The following is a 17,205-nucleotide window of genomic DNA, read 5'->3' as shown; positions in this document are numbered from 1 at the left end:
AAAGTATGCAGTACACAAGACCACCAAACACCCCACTCATGTTAAGAATACATAAAAACCAAGAGAGCAGCTGAAACAGTTAAGCACCATAATGGCGACACAATCAAATAGTTGATATCTGTAAAGTATCAAACATAATCAATTTTGAAGAATTATTCAGAAACTTGTCTACAAAAAAATAAGACTTCAGTATATAAGTTGTACCCATAAAGATTTAGAGCTGATTGATCTTAATTAACATAACAGCTGATCAAAGATTACTTACACACAGCATGAAGATAACTGCAGGATGTGACAGAAATGAAGGAGCGATTCCGTGAATATCTCCCTGCACGAGTTTTAAAATTGTAGACCCACTTTTAAACCGAGCACAGCAGAAGGCCAGATGAGAAATGTCTTTTCACGGCTGGTAAATGTCAAAACCTTTAAGTGAGGAAATTCACATTTCTAGTCGCTTGCAGAGCAGGCCTCTTATGTGTTCAACAATATTGGTATGTCCCTGAGGGTTAACTAATGACATTTGTACCTCTTAGACGCATGATCATCCCTCTTATTCAGCCTTTTTTGCAAAGTTTTTTTTCTCCTGACTCACTCGTAGCTTTTGAACTCTGGTTTTTGTTTGCTTCATTCTTCTGTTTCTTTTCCTTTTCTGCTGCTGATCTTTCTCCCTTTGATTCAGTCTGTCCTTCATCCTACCCCTCCAGACCTATTCTCTCTGGTGAGCCTTGTTTCTAGCATCAGCCAAGGCAACACAAATTCAACATACAGGAAGCAGAATGTGGCTTTTCAATCCACACTGTAAAGCAAAGAGAATGAACGTCAGGCGGTTGTATACGTATATCTCTACCCTCAATCTGTGCGATCCTCAGAGCTGCCTCAGCGCTCAGGTATGGATTAAACCTCAGACATGATTGCCATTCAGAGGCAGTTGGTGCAGGGAAAGAACTGGGTTTAATCCATGTTTGAAAGTGTGGCCTCTGGCAAGGTAAAAAAAAAGAAAAAAAAAAAAAGGCCTCTGCAGGTTGGATGGTGATGGATGAATAGTAATTAAAGTTTTAGCTCACATGGACAACACAAAAAAAAGTAGGAAGCAGAATTGAGGAGTAGGATATTTGTCTTTTATTTTTGTTGGGAGAACTGCCTGAGGCTGAGTTGGTGGTTGGATTGTGCAGAAGTGAGATTTTATAGATGTGTGTTAAGGGGTTAGAGAGGCTTATGCACATACTATATCTGCTCTTGCTATGCCATAGGCTAGACTGAAGCTAAAATAACAGGGATGTCAGGATGTGATTTCCTTATACAAGGCTCAGAAGCTTCCTGTGATTCTTGTTAGTGAAGACTACATTGAGAAAGATGAAGAAAGCTGGTAAAGTCAGCTCCACTCGGATTCTTATGCCAGCTGTAAAATGAAATGAGCTGTGTGAAGGATAGCAAAGCCTGTGCATGAGGTGCTGTTTGCAGAAGATGCCTTTATTCCAAGGAAAAGGGAAGTGAGTTGACATAACTCAAGTTCAAGTTCAGACCTGCAGCTCATTGTCACTCTATATCATAAAGTACATGTAAATATGGATACTGTGGGAGATAATATTAATCAACATGCAGACTCACTCCCTATGAGTTATCTGTCCATTGCTGCAGGGGAGTATTTACAGATAACAAACATCTCTGAACTGGAAATGAACACATCCAAAATATCAAGCTCAGCTCAGTAGCTATATAAATGAAGTGGTTTACTTCTTCAATAGATGCCAGTGCTTATTTTATATACAAGTGGCTAGCACCTCCTTTATAAATTATATTTCCTTTACTAACCTTGATCTGTCATATCTTTAGTTCACCATACTGGGAATGCTTAATTGCACTTGTCTTCCAGATGTCACATAAGTTGTTTTGGATGTTTGTAACTGTTGTTTTGATTTATTTACCAGGGTTTTCCAGTGAGGATTTTAAAGCTCCTGTGAGGAACATTTGGTTTGTGTAGATTTATGCGCCTCCTGTGGTACTAACATCCAGTGGACTGTAAATGTGAATGGACGAAGACTGGGTGACGACATCCGTCTGTTACTGCAGGGGGCTTTGGAGTCTCATGCTGGAAATGCTTTCACCTAACTTTCAGGCAACCTAACGACAGGCTGAGAGCTGGAGCTGAGGCAAGTTTTTAAGCCTCTTGACAAACCGTTACATCACACCAACCTGTCAATCACGTCAGCTATTCACCTTGTTTTAAATAATGCTTATCCTTCATCCACCCATACAGTGTTTGCAGATCAAGGCATGAGCTGATTAGACCTATTAAGATTTTTTTGTACCAGGCTGTAAACATAATGTACATTTCTGCTTTAAAATCTGGGTTTTTTAACACACCGTATGTAACTTCTGGTGCTTCTGCATCAGCCTCAAGCGGGCAAACTGCAGGATTTTGCACGCATCTGCTTCCTTTTTCAACACCAAAGGTTGCCCCTTGGGTACAAACTAGTACATCTTATCATCTTACATCTTTGCTGATCTTGACCATTACATGCGTAGGTTGTGTTTTCTGACAAAAAGAAAAGTCCTGCTTCCTTTGAACAGTCAAATATATCAATTATTGTGAATATTTCCGTGGAAATGTAAAATAAAGGCTTTCTTCAGTGTGCTGCTTATTCTCAGTAAAGTCATTGATGGTCCTTTTTGCTTTTGCCGTTAATAAAGAGACATCTCAACATCAAATTCAGTCTGTTGCATACTGCAATAAATTAAAATTCCCCATTCAAGGCCCAGAAGCCACGGTAAAGAAACCGTGGGTGTAGCAGGTAAAAGAACAGCCTCAAAAAAACAAAACAAGCATTAAGATTTTCAGGTGACGCAAAAAAGAGAAAAGAGAAACAACTCCATTCCTCCCAGAAATGTTTATCACATGTCTGGATTTACCCATAACTTGTTCTTCTTCTTACATACACAGACTAAGTTGATAACAGAGAACAAATACTACTTGTTCATGGTGAGTGGGCAGTTACTGCCTACACTCTCTGACTCTACTAAGTGATACTTCATTTCTTTTTTTTTTTAAAGGCAGTCAGATTTCCTTTTTTTTATCATGAGTTTTCTTACGAGGCTAAGTATAAAGCTTAACAGAGGGTACTTGAATGCTACATTATACTTAAAATAAATCTTTCCAGTGTCTATGAGTATTCCAGATGACACGTTGTAAATTATAAGTATGCTGAAGTCAAATGAGAGCAGAGACATGTCAGGAAGTCACAGGACTTGTTGTAACTCCCTTTTTACTTTAAACTTGAGGATTGTATTAGTTCTGAAGGGTTTAAAAGCAGGATCACTTGACAAGTACATGCACATGTCTTACTACCTAATGCTGCATATTTATTGTACTGATGTTATTTCTCTGTGTTCTGGTCTGTTGTATGTTCTTTAGGAAACGTTTATGATGCTATCTCAGGCCAGGACACTCTTTGTCAACGGGATTTCAACCTTCTGCTAATATTAATATTACTATTTCAGCGTTTTTCTGACTTACATTTGTATTATTCCTTTTATCTCTTTCATTACTAATTGATGACCTTCTTTTCTCTTATTTTAGTTTTATACTAGCTGAACAATCGATGTGGATTTCTGTTGTTATTCCCTGTCTGTTGTTCCTTTGTGAAGGTCTTCGGGCTGCATGCTCGTATGAAAGGTGCTGCATTGAGTGGAGTTACAGTACAGCTCACCTGATTGGAGTATCTCATGCTGACGTTGCGTTGATCCTGGCGGGGCACATAGCGATGGACAGGATCAATGTCTTTAGGGCTGATCAGCTCATCCACTGTGAAGGGAGCGCACACACACACACACACACACACACACACACACACACACACACACACACACACACACACACACACACACACACACACACACACACACACACACACACACACACACACACACACACACACACACACACACACACACACACACACACACACACACACACACACACACACACACACACACACACACACACACAAAATATATAGGATTGAATGATGAAAAGCTAATTTATATTATTACTGACCACTCTTTATATTTTCTGATGGCAATACGCAAAAAAAGGTGTAATTATTTAAAAAATCTATAACAAGAAGGTCATATTAGCTTTGTTCTCAACTTGTAGACACATTTTAATATAGCAGAATGATTGTGTGGATTCAGAGTATCAACACACGCACACACGCACACACGCACACACTCTTACCCAGCAGCTTGGCGATGTTGAACAGAGCCTGGCCACACAGGAAGAGATTCCCGTCACGGCCTGAGTTGCTAGGGAAACGCTTCTGGCTTCCATGCTTGTTCTGCTCCGCCTCCACAAAGTCAGCCGGTACGTAGTAATACTTGGGGATCACAGCGTGGCCTGGAGGAGAGACAAGGAGAACGAGCTGAGTGTGTGAGTGTACTTATCTTCACTCTTCACGAGAGATGAATCTGAACCACACTCCTCTAGTTATGATGAAAGAAATATCTAGAAGAAGATTATCTTCATGTTTAGTATGAAAACAAATCTGCCTTCATAACAACTGTATCGGTGAAACCACTTGAAATCACTATTTGAAAACTGCTAAAATCAACTGTTTTTATAGAACCAGGACGACTCACGCAAACCGAGAGAGCGAGAGAGACACTGAGAGAGAGAGAGGGAGAGAGAGAGAGACACTGAGAGAGAGAGAGAGGGAGAGAGAGACACTGAGAGAGAGAGGGAGAGAGAGACTGAGAGAGAGAGAGAGAGAGAGACACTGAGAGAGAGAGGGAGACACTGAGAGAAAGAGAGGGAGAGAGAGAGAGACACTGAGAGAGAGAGAGAGGGAGAGAGAGACACTGAGAGAGAGAGGGAGAGAGAGACTGAGAGAGAGAGAGAGAGAGACACTGAGAGAGAGAGGGAGACACTGAGAGAAAGAGAGGGAGGGAGAGAGAGAGACACTGAGAGAGAGAGAGACACTGAGAGAAAGAGAGGGAGTGAGAGAGAGAGAGAGAGAAAGAGGGAGAGACAGTGACAGAGAGAGGGAGAGAGAGCGAGAGAGAGAGAGGGAGAGAGAGACAGAGAGAGAGAGAGAGTGAGAGAGAGAGAGAGAGAGAGCGACAGAGAGAGAGAGAGTGAGATAGAGAGAGAGAGAGAGAGAGAGAGAGACAGAGAGAGAAAGACAGAGAAAGAGAGAGAGTGAGATAGAGACAGAGAGAGAGAGAGAGAGAGACAGAGAGAGAGTGAGATAGAGAGAGAGAGAGAGAGAGAGAGAGATAGAGACAGAGAGAGAAAGACAGAGAAAGAGAGAGAGTGAGATAGAGACAGAGAGAGAGAGAGAGAGATAGAGAGAGAGAGATGCAGCTATTGTAAGTTTGAGAACCAAAAGTGTGTTTTCAAACATCTGCCATCATGAGTAGAGAATAAACGGCCATGGAGTCGTTCCTGAATGCTTGGGGAAATTATTTCTGCCAATTCAGTAAGAATTTAGAGGTGCAGTCGTTAAAGTCAGTGAAGGCAGCAAACTAATTAGGACACACAGTTAGAAAAAGCCCGCCACTATAGAGACACATGTTCAACATTGTGGCTAATCTTCTGATTGTGTTTAAAGAGGGCTGTTCAGTGATCTTGTCTTTTTTTTGTTTTTTTATCTGTCCATCCTGACTTTTTATTCCATTCTCACTGTCTTCTTCTAATTCTTTATTTCACACCATCTTCAGAGAAAAAGGTCAAAATAGAAGCATTAAGGATGGCTGTGAAGGGCAGTCAGTCGATGCTCGTAAAAGAAAAGTGAAAAGTCAGGTTGTGGTCTCTATCTGACTGTAACTAAGCAAAGCTGTACATTTCATTTAATGTCACATCTACCTGCTCACAATGGCAATTCTAACATGCTGACTTCTTTGGGGAATGACTGTCCTTCCCCATGTTCACATTAAGATCAAGCAGTTTTTCGGATGCTAATTAGGACTTCATGCAGCAGAGGTTGATGGGAATGTGAAATGTGAAAGCTTTCCAGGTATACTCTCAAGTAATGGACAAATTAAGGTTTGGCTTTTAGTGGTGGCAGTAGAAGCAGAAAACTCAAGAAGCACTAAAGTTATTATAAATTATCCTCAGTGGAGTATACATATCAGTACCAAATATAATACAAGTTCTTCCAACATTTATTCAAATAAAATCAACGCTTCAACACAGAAGGCTGCAGACTTACTGGCTGAGTAATTAAGGGATATTACATGTTTGTAAATTCATTAATAAGGCTACACTTTCAACACTTCAGGTGCATCATTATGCCATTGAACGTACATGTAGAAAGGGTAAAAAAAAATCATGAATGTTTTTCTATATGAGACAGCCCCAGTTGTCATGTGTATACCGCAAATACACAATTATTTATTACCGATATCTTTAAGTGAAACTCAATATAAATCCAAGGTATTTCACGGCGCTTTCACATCTAACCTGTTTGGTTCTGTTTAAACAAACTCAAATCTGTTTCTCAAGTTAGTGCGGTTCAATCACGCCGGTGTAAAGGTTCCATGTCACCAATCGATCCCTGGTGTGGACCAAACAACCTGAACGAGACAGCTTGAAGAGGTGGGTCTCGGTCCGCTTTCTTTTGGACTCTGGTCTTCGGTTCTTTTGTAGTAAGAACATGAACTGACCTCGACCAATGCTCCAGGAAGCATCTTCTTCTCTGTTTCTGTGATTTTCACCGCAAGGAACTGTGATCAATTAGAGAGCATTTTCCTAGCAAATCCAACATTTTGGTAAATGTCCCCATGTGATCACGGATCAAACTTGAGGTCATAATGTAACAATCGGTCCATGATTCAGATCCACAGCAAACACACTATAGGTGTGAAAACACCCTCAAGCATAAGAAAGAAGAAGCAAACTGAGATCAACTGTAGGTAACATTGCCAATTAACTAGAGTCTCCCAGAGGTGCACCCTGCATGTGTCTGTGTATCGTCAGAACAATGGCAGCCTGGGACTTGTGGGAGGTCCAGTTATCTGCAGCGGAGCATACATTTTGCAGCACCTGACTGCAGCAAATACCCTCTGGATTTTAGACTTTCCAATGATATTAATGGATCAAGAGAAATAATACTGCTGTGTTATCCTTTCAAACCCAGCCAATTAACAACAGGAGTTTTGTTAATTCCTACGCAAGCGCTACAAAGACACCATGGAGACGTCCGTAAGTCAGCACAGTCTCACATCATTATCCTTCTTACACTCCAATTACTTCTGATCTATTATGAACCCACCAATATAATCTGCAATCTCTTGACATCCCTATCATTTGACTGTCTCCCCACGCAGCGGCGCATGCAGGTGGATATAGAAGCCAGCCTCTTCGCTCTTGAGGAAAGAACGAGTTCACTTGAACGAAACGCCCCCTTTGACGCTCGGTCACAGTGCGCGGTGCATGAATATGGATGATGTGATTTAATAAGAGAAACTTTTTCATTGCTAGAGAGGATGAGAACAGAGGATCAGAAGTTCCAGAACTAACCATACTGATGTAATGTGATGTGATGTATTGGTGCATTCCTAATTTCCACTTATTCCTCAGTGCCTGCATGTGTTTGTGTTTGTGTGTGTTTCTGTGTATTCAGTGATTACTCACCCTCGTAAGACTGGAAGATAATGGGTTCAAGCAGTTCCTGGTATTCTTTGACCTGAGCTTTGTTTCCTCTAAACACTCCTGCAAGACACAAGAAAACAAAAAAAACACCCCAAACACACATGCTATTAATGAGACTATTTTTAAACCTTAAATATTAAACTTTTTGGCACATGTAGTCAGTGGCTGAAAAATGCAACATTTAAATTCAACAATAGAAATTCCAAAAATCCAACAGTTTGTGTTAGAACATGGTAATAATTTGCAGAATGGGGCAGCACATTCAGTATGTATAGATGTATGAGGTGACTGCATACATATATGTGTGTTCATTCGTTTCCTCATCTGTGCTGTATGTATCTGAATGCTGTACATATCTGACTGCTTGTGTGTGGCATCAGTCTGTATGTATATCACTGAATATATTGGTTTCTTTTTCGATTTGTGTTTGCATTCTCATGTTTGCAGTACATGTGCACATTCTAAACCACTGCATTTCTGCAGTTATCAACTCATCCCTTCATTCTTGATTATGATTTATCTGTGATGTCATTTTAATTTTGAGCATACAGGGATTGAGGATAATGTGTGCTTCATAACACACATTTGAAATCTACAAAAATATGTTTTTAGAGTAAGTTTTCAGAAGGAGGAGGCCATAGAGGCGGTCTGACCATTAAGTTGTTCCTTACAGCCTTTTTCAAATATTCACTTTTCAAGAAAATTTCAGGCAGCCTGCCCTTAAATATTCCTGACTATAGCTTGTTCAGATATCCACTTAACAGCAAGAGACTTTCCCCTGTCAGATGGGAGGGGCGAGGAGGGTCTCGGGAGGCAAGATATGACGTAAAAGAGAGCAACCCAGAAATTGTGAACATCGCATAACATGCTTTGGAGACAAGTTTTGCCTTTATTTCAATGCTAGTTTGTGACAATTGTGAGACAATCACAATATCAACACAAAGTGCGGAGAACATCAAACCAGAGAACAGAAGACATAATGAAGCAGTTTCATTATGTGCACAGAAATCGCATTGGTCGTGCACTGGCAGCAGGATAGAAACCTCATCTTACCCCCTCTCATTCACATTTTCCTAAAAGTTTCCTGCTGCATTCTCACATCGGCTCATCCTATCTTAACGCGGAAGATTTCCTATGGAACAGGCAGGAAGAATCCCAGATAGAGTAGAGTGAAAAATGTGTCCGTTTGCAGCTCAACCCCAAAAGTTTGGGGACATTTTTTGGAAGGTTTTGTGTGTATTTGTGAAAGCTCTACAATAGTGTTGCTAGAGTTTTCACTTTTTCAGAGTTCTCCATGAATCTTGGATGCTAGTGTAGTTGATGGAAAACCCCTACCCTGCAATACACACAGAGTGCAAGAGGAACTACAATGATGGTTGGGAATGATTTGGGGTTTTGTTACCACCTTCTCATGCATGCAGTAACTAATACAAATCAAAAAACACTACAGTATATCTGAGTTGTGCCTATTACTATTCATGACTGGTAGGTCTAAATGTAATGTCATATTTAAGGCAATGCTGTTCAGAGACCAGTACAGAAATAAACTACGAGGTGAACTTCTTGCACAGACTTTTTAGTATGTTATGATAGAGACAGGAGAGCAAGCTCTAAATCAAGCTGTTTCCTCAAAGCATCGGTAGACTAAAAATTGCCATGCGGCTGATGAAAACAAAAACGCTTGTATGCACTTTTTATATACAGTACAACTTATACTTCATTTTTGACAATTCTCTTAGGTTTAAAAGTCACATCTGGAAGTCACATAAAAGTCGTCTCAAATCTGCAAACACAAAAATGTAATTTGATCTGAATGTACATGTCAGTCCTCTGTCTTGACAATGACCCACTGGAGGCATCATAACAGCAGCTATGGATGGAACAAGGCTTACCGTCAATCATCATGTAGATGAAAAATATTGGAAACTCGCACTCGATTCCATCAAAAAGCTGTGGAGAGAGAGAGAGAGAGAGAGAGAAGGGAATCATTGCTTTTTCACATCAAAAGAGAGGACAGGCACAGAGACTTAAAAGCAGCGGATGGCTGAACTTTAGTAGCACTGAATATTGAAAGCATGGTATAGGGAGAAGGTATAGAAGACGTGACACTGTGAATGAAAACTAACAGAACAGACAGGAATAATAACACTTCCTTGCAAGGTCATTTTTGAGTTTTGTTTTTCTGCAATGAGGAGGATGTTTGAAGGTCTGAGATGTCACCGAATTTATGATAGTGACAAAAACATGAAGCGTACCAGGAGAAAGATGGATTTGTGGGTATACACTAACAAGAGAATCCACTGCTCTGTTTAAAACCAGATGGTAGAATACAAATAAAAAGTTTACATCGATGCACAAAGACTGCCCACCTCTGCATTGGAGGTCCAAGCTGACTCAGAGAGCAATTTAACAACAAATACACTCAAATATGCCATTTCCCCTTCAAGTACAAAAATGGCAGGCACTTGCACAGATGCATCCATATTTAGATTGCAGGACAAATCAGAGGAGGGAGTAACAAAAGCAGCCCAAGGTCACTTTTACACCTTTACTTTTGATTACTCAAGGAAAAGTCACTGATACATTATCAACGTTAAGATCTGTTGTAAGTTGTCTTTACACTTGATCTTGACAAATGAAACAAAGGCATGCCACCAAGTGCATATTATAATCACCTGTATACCTGTATATAATCATGTATACAGTGGCCATTTTTGTCCGCTGTCTTATGCAGAGGCTCTCATGCTGTTTAATTATCGCACCAATGTGTTGCAAGTTTGGAAATCATGTTAACGTTTGGAATCCAGAAAGTCTGTATTACTTCACTGCTTGACGATTGTGCTGCAACCGTAAAGACGATTTATTGTGAAAATCTGGTTGGACATCCGACCATCAAGGTAAACTGTTTGACAACACATTTCATAGTTAATACACAACAGCTAACATTAGCATTCAACCATGTCCTGGCTAGCTTTTATCATTTGTTGATGTTGTTCTACACAATTCATAAGTACAGTAAGGAGTAAATTCACAGCTATGGGTACTGCTAGCTAGCTTACAGTAATGCTAGTTCAATGTATTTTAAGGCAACTAAAGCCAGATAACTAATGGTAATGTTAGCTCTGAAGTAGACATAGCTGGTTATATCTTGTAGTATGGCTGCACGCCCGTCCACATTAAAAGTAGCCACTCTCCTTTCAGTTGCAGGAAAAAGAGAACAATTTGTCTGACTCCCAACGCTCATACGATTTGCGAACCCAGAGTACAGCAGTATGACATTAAAAAGGCTTCACAACCCGAGTGTGACGTTAGAGGATAATGTACGCTGTGCCCATCAGGTGAAGTAGAACAAAAGAGTCATCGCTGTGTTTTTTCCTTTTGCAAACCAATTGGTAAGTTTGCTTTTCAGCATGTGATAGTGAGCATTTTCCCCTCACACAGCAGGCAGTGAAAATGAGTTGAAGCAGGTTTGTTGTGTCTCAGTCTTATTTCTTTTTTTTCCAAAGAGCAGGCAAAAAGTGGCACACATATTTTCCATGTGATATCACAACAACACTTTTTTAGAGTTTTACTGACCCCAAGAGAAATGAGCTTCAATTGAACATTAAGCTGTATAATTAATATGTAAATGTAACAACACATCTGTTGTTATTTTTGTCTGAACCAAATGAACCAAACAACAGGTGTGAAAGTGCCTTTAGTGTCTGTCTGGAAGGTAAGACTGTCGTCAGTGACTTCAGAGCACAAGTCGGCACGCAGCGCGTACCAATATTTTGAAGAAGACCAGACGACACTAAACGACACAAAAGCAAAGACTCATTGAAGACATTTTGATATAAGTCATATTTTAAAGTCTTTTTTTCCTGTCATGGTTCTTTAGATTTTTTTTTAAATATTTATATGTATTTTGTATTTTCTTTATCCTATTTCTGCCTTTATGACACATTTATGTTTGTGCTCTTATTGTTCTTAATGTTCTGTATTTATGTATAACACTCTCTGTATATGGACAATGCTTTGTAAATGAACATGCTTTGTCTTAGTAAGGTGTCGGGCCGCTATAAGCCACTAAAAGAAGGTTCTCAATATAGTGAGTATTAAAATTATTTTTTTAACAATATTTTGGCTCAATTGGTGTTTTGACAAGGCTCCAAAACCTCCAGTGGTTGTTCGGACGGCTTGACAGCTGATCACTGTGGAGGCCGTTGCATAAATATATCAAACCATCCACGGCTCCCTGTGTCAAGAGATATTATTTATGTTAGTCCACCAAATTATTCAGGTTTTTAACTTATTTAAACATTTCCACCACTTTCCAAGCCCTGACTGACTGACTGACTGACTGACTGACTGACTGACTGTTCGAGCTGATGAGTAACCAATGAATTGTGACTGTGTCGCTGTCTGGCTGTTTCAGTCGACTGCACACAGACAAACAAAAGCCAGCGTGTGGCAGCAGTTGCAGTGAATTTTCCGGAAGAAACACTTGAATTGACATGAACACCATCACTTCTAGGATTACTCTCTGAATCTTACTGAGCCAGAAATCCTATTATAGATCGATGTCATGTCACACACATACAGATCACCCATGCTCAAGACTTCACAGGTCACATGTCGCTCAGACAGTCAAGGGAAATGTGGCTTTATTAATTCAGATATTTCAATCGTTTCTTGTTTATGCTCACCTAAGGAGGATAAACACAAACACACCAAAGAAATATTAGCTCTTTTTGTACAAATGAGCCCTTTTTATTTTACACCCATATATGGACAAACACGACAAAAGAACAAGGTCAGCTTGATTTTTATTAACCTCTAAAATCCATCATTACGAAGCATGTATGTGATTTAGCCTATCTATCTGTAAACGTCATTAGCCCTTACTATCTTTGTCCCTCATCTTTTTCAATAATCTCCACACTGATATAAGATGACAGAGATAACATTGTAATGCAATAACAAATGGCTGGTTGAGCTGACACAAAGCTGGAGCTACATTCACTTTCACTAAACAGCGACATCCGTGGCCTCGACTGTGTTCCTTTAAATGGTTAATGTCTGCACCCTGTGATTATGCAGGTAGGCATGAATTCAAACTGTGTTTCAGCAGAGATGAGAAGCAATTTAGTAGCTATCAGGAGGCGAGAGACGGATGAAAGAGAGGAAAATGAAAGGGAAGAAGGCGCATAAAGAGGTACAGAAGCAGAGGAGGGTTTATTCAGAGGAGGGGAGAGAGAGTCAAAGAGAAGAGCTGAGGCAGTCACCCAGTGAGGCCTGTGCTTTTTGGCCTGTTGAGGCTGTAAACATGCAGGGCTCCCTGGGGTTTTGTGCTTGAGCAGCTCGACTGATTGGTAAAACTGTCTATCACACAGGCTGCTGCTTCCTGTCAATGGTAAACAGACAGGGCGAGCAGTGTCTGTGCAGTGAATTCTCTCTTAAGCACCAACAACAGCTTCACTCGATGTCTTCTGACAGGAGACCTGCTACACCTGAGACGGCGTTTTCTCCAGGCAGAGCTCACACTATGTCCGATAATCCCTGGACATTTCAGACCTCAGTGTGTTCACTTATCAAAGAACTAAATATTCTGCTTATTTATGTGTGTTTTATAATATGTAGGTCTGTCCCGACAACAGATTTTCCTTTTCAACTCAAGGTTTAATTAAAGCCAACAATCAACAAGTCGCCACATGTCTATGCTATTATTTTCTATACCTACATACAGTAGCTGGTTTTGGGGGCATAAGTAAATAGTTGTTTTTAGCAACATTGTTAGTTGGCAATGACCCTGTGCTACATTACAGTGACACACAAAACAACATTCTAATAACCTTAATATATCTGACTCGTGCATTTTTGAGTCCTCGTACAAAGCAGTGGCGTATTGACTACGATGCTAAAGGAAAAACACTGATGGTTCTGAATGAGTTGGAACAAAAAGCAAAGAGTCTGTCAATGTGTTTGTACTTCGACCTCCCACCAAAGCTTTGACCCATGTCACCATTGATTGGAGATCTCTGTAGTAGGTTTCAGCTGCTGATTTACAGACAGAGTCAACGCACTACTTTAAAGTGTTTCACCAGCTGTGATTGCTCCAACATAGGCATTAAGGAACAGCTTAAGTCTTATACCTAGTTATTTTACTGTAGCTGTAGATTAAGAAGGTGTGGGCTTTATTTAACACATAATCATGATTCATTGTCAGATTTCAAATAGGGGTTCCTACATTTTTAAGCTGTTTGTCGATTTATGGCTGTAAACAGAAGTCGAATGCTTTTCACTGAAATGTCACGTTAAGTTAAAACATCAGCTCTGCATCAAGATTTAGTTTAGTTTAGAGACGATATGCTGTACTAGTTAAGATATGCCTTACGTTTCCATGGTGCAACCAAACAATAACACAAATGAAGGTACAAACTAACTAGTTTCAAGGTAGAGTTTAGTGTGGGCTTTGTACCCAAGTTAAAACAGAACTGACACAAAGCTGGTGCAATAGGCTACTGTTCTTTACACAGTCTGGATCCTAGCTGCTCATTACCACCCTGGTCCTGTAGGGTTGAAGTAATCTTGCATAAGAAATGTGCTTTTTTTCTGTCAGTGCAGCAAACAAAACATGCAACTAGTAACACAACCTATATTCTTGAACCTGAGCCTATCAAGAACACTACACTAGCCTTATAACTTATGTGACTGTACATGTTTTACTTTTTTTGAAACTCACACACAAGAAAGACTCACTTCCCATAACAAAACTGCAAGACTACGTAACATGGACATTTAACCCAACAACGCCATGTTCATACAAAAGATTGTTGTTACAGACGTACAAACAACAGGCAACGTGCAGCTCCTGGATTGAGTTAAAAAATTATGATTTTACAACTACCAATAAGAAGTTTTCAATTAACACTCCCTTTCATTAACTTACACTTTGTCGTCTTAAGGGGGAGCCCTAGTAATATGTTTTATTAAGTGTAGTATTCTATCATTGAAAAATCAGCAGTTTGCTTCAATATTTATTGATGGAAAATGGTAATCCTTAAGTAGTATTTAGTGTAGGGTGTAATTCTACCACCTGGCAGAGTTTCCTCCGGCTGCTCTGCATTTTTATTACAGGAAGTATTTACTGATGTGGCCTCAGATATATTGCTGTTGGTAGATGGGAGGCAAATTACAGCAGGAGCAATCAAGAGTCTTAAGTTATGGAACTTCTCTGGCGAGGGTTTCCTTCACAATAAATCGGTCAGCAGATGCTGGTAGAACTAGGAGCAGGCTGAGCCTGAAAGAAGATTGTAGTTAAACACTTATTGCTTCTTCTGAGCCTTAAAGTCCTGTATAGTATTAGCAGCTGGATTAAAGAGAGGTCATTTCAGATTATTGCAATTTTCAGCACCAAGGCTAACTTCTCAGATTCATGACAATTACTCAAGAGAAGATCAACCAAAAGCCATCTTATTTTACAAAAAGAGATTTTGTTGCAACTACAAGCCTCATCTAGCAATTTGTTGAAGCATGCAAAAGTCCTGCCGAAGCACAATAGAAAGATGTCTCTGCAAGCCATCAGATGGTCGATGTTTTTGGTGAAAGTCTGTTGTTAAAAATAATAAGCTCTTTTATGAAATCAGTTTTTGTTGTGAAAAACACACATCTTGAGTAAAAACAAAAATGTGTTTCTTTACTCTTTACTGTCTAGCGTTTCCATTTCAGGAAAAAGCCATGAATGCTTCTCTTCATATCTTGTGGAGTTCCCCAGGGATCTATCCTGGATCCCTCATTTTTTGTTCCAACTACGTAATCTTTGCAAGCAATACATTTAACGGATTTAATATTTATTTCAACTGCTCTACTTTAACATTTGTATTTTGTATATTTCCTGATTTTCTGAGATGATAAAAATGTTCATACTGGTGAAATAGCATCAATAAAATAAAATGGAAAAACAAACTAAAGGAAATCCCTTTGGTGTGATATTAGCACCCACCTTCATTTCAGCAGGTTTGTAGTATCTTCGATTCTTGTCTTCGTTAGCTGTGCGGTAGCCATCTCGGAGAAATCGCTTGAAGCCGTATTTGCCTCGTAGTTTGCGCACTATCTTGTCCAGTGTCTGACTGTAGAGGGCATCATCGTCAACTGCAAAGGCAGGATAGCTGATGGTCGGAAGCAAGGCTGCATCTGTGTTCTGCCAGGGAGAAAATATTTACTTTTTTTATTTTTATGGATATCAAACACTTGCATTTGGGTAATGAAAAAACACACTTTTCATATATGTATTTGACCAGAACTTAACTTGGATTGAACTGACTATGCTCTTAAAATAATTGAAAATTTGGAAGTCCTACCCATAGTCACTTATACACTTATACTTGTGGTTGGCTAATATAGTTGGCAGGTGTAGATGCCTTTCCCCAGCTGGGGAATGTCTTGTTAATGAGCTGCACAAAACAGCAGCCTTATTTCAAATCAAAGTCTGTCTGACTAAATTTCAGTTGGAACAATCATGAGGAATGAATATTGTTATTAAGCTTAACAAATCATTATGAACTGGCATTCATTCTCCCATTACATTTTTAGTTTAGTTTACTCTATTAAGCAAATTAAAATGACAGCTATTAAACCTCAACCTCAATGCAAACAGTGTTGAATGTTTTCACAATATTTAAAGACTGCAGCGCTTCAAGAGCTGCTGTTTATTGAAGTCCATCCTGACTGCAGACAAATGCTTGCTGAAGTCTAGATTTCAGTGCAAAATATAAAATGTAGTCAGCACAGCTTCATGTTCTGTATTGTAATCTTTTTCATATTTTGTAAACAGTTCACAGAGGAGCCAAATGCTGCTCCGTCTAGTCCAATCCCCTCTTATTCTTCGGCTTCTTGCTACAGCTACAATCTACATGTTAACATCCCCGGCAGCTGCAGCTGAAATGGGCCATCAGCTTGCAGAGCACCTTCCCTGTGGGTATTGAATGTGTCTTGAATTGTATATTGAATTCCAATCCCTTGCATAGCATAAGAGAGAAAGATGTTATATTGATATTTTGGTTATCTTGACATTATTCTACAGCAAGTCGGTTCTTTATCCCTCCTGTTCTCCATCCATCCAGCTCCTATACTCATGCAGCTATAATGCCACTCTGCTCGTCTAATTACACTACTTTTCCCGCAAGCTGATGGCGGCTATTCAGAGCACAGAGGGAGAGATGTGATCATTTAAGTGTCTGCAAGCAGTGGGGCAGAGGGAAGGGAATGATTTTCCTCCATGTACCATGTAATTTAAAAAAAAAATGTTCCCTTCCCTTTTCAGCTTTACCTCCCACCACCTCAGCAGCCGCCTCTTACTTTCCCTTTTTTACATTTCAATGCAGAATCCTCAAAAGCACATATATGAGTAGTGTAATGAGAGCCCCATGAGTGAAATGCACGGTTGACCTGTCGGTATTCACTCAAATGTAGTTTGAGGCAGTAGTTTGCTTGATGTGTAAAATTCTTTTAAAGCCTCTGAAAGTCATAAACCACATCAGCATCTATTAACATATAATTAGCAACTCTAACAAACC

General features: G+C 39.7%; 1 protein-coding gene across 4 annotated transcripts in view; it reads right to left on the bottom strand.

Moving 5' to 3' along the window:
- phkb (phosphorylase kinase, beta) overlaps positions 1-17,205 on the bottom strand; it is a 110,706-nt gene that overhangs the window by 55,053 nt on the left and 38,448 nt on the right. For all 4 annotated transcript variants that reach the window (XM_065953174.1, XM_065953172.1, XM_065953175.1 and 1 more), the window contains 5 exons: positions 15,633-15,830; positions 9,541-9,598; positions 7,631-7,708; positions 4,235-4,393; positions 3,708-3,802 (listed from right to left, as the gene is read on the bottom strand). In XM_065953174.1, coding sequence (XP_065809246.1) covers positions 3,708-3,802; positions 4,235-4,393; positions 7,631-7,708; positions 9,541-9,598; positions 15,633-15,830 — 588 coding nt within the window. The remainder of the gene's footprint in view (positions 1-3,707; positions 3,803-4,234; positions 4,394-7,630; positions 7,709-9,540; positions 9,599-15,632; positions 15,831-17,205) is intronic.

Source organism: Labrus bergylta, chromosome 3, assembly GCF_963930695.1.
Source record: "Labrus bergylta chromosome 3, fLabBer1.1, whole genome shotgun sequence".
Taxonomy (NCBI): Eukaryota; Metazoa; Chordata; class Actinopteri; order Labriformes; family Labridae; genus Labrus; species Labrus bergylta.
The sequence above is the reverse complement of the archived record's forward strand: the minus strand, read 5'-3'. Positions and strand labels throughout refer to the sequence as shown.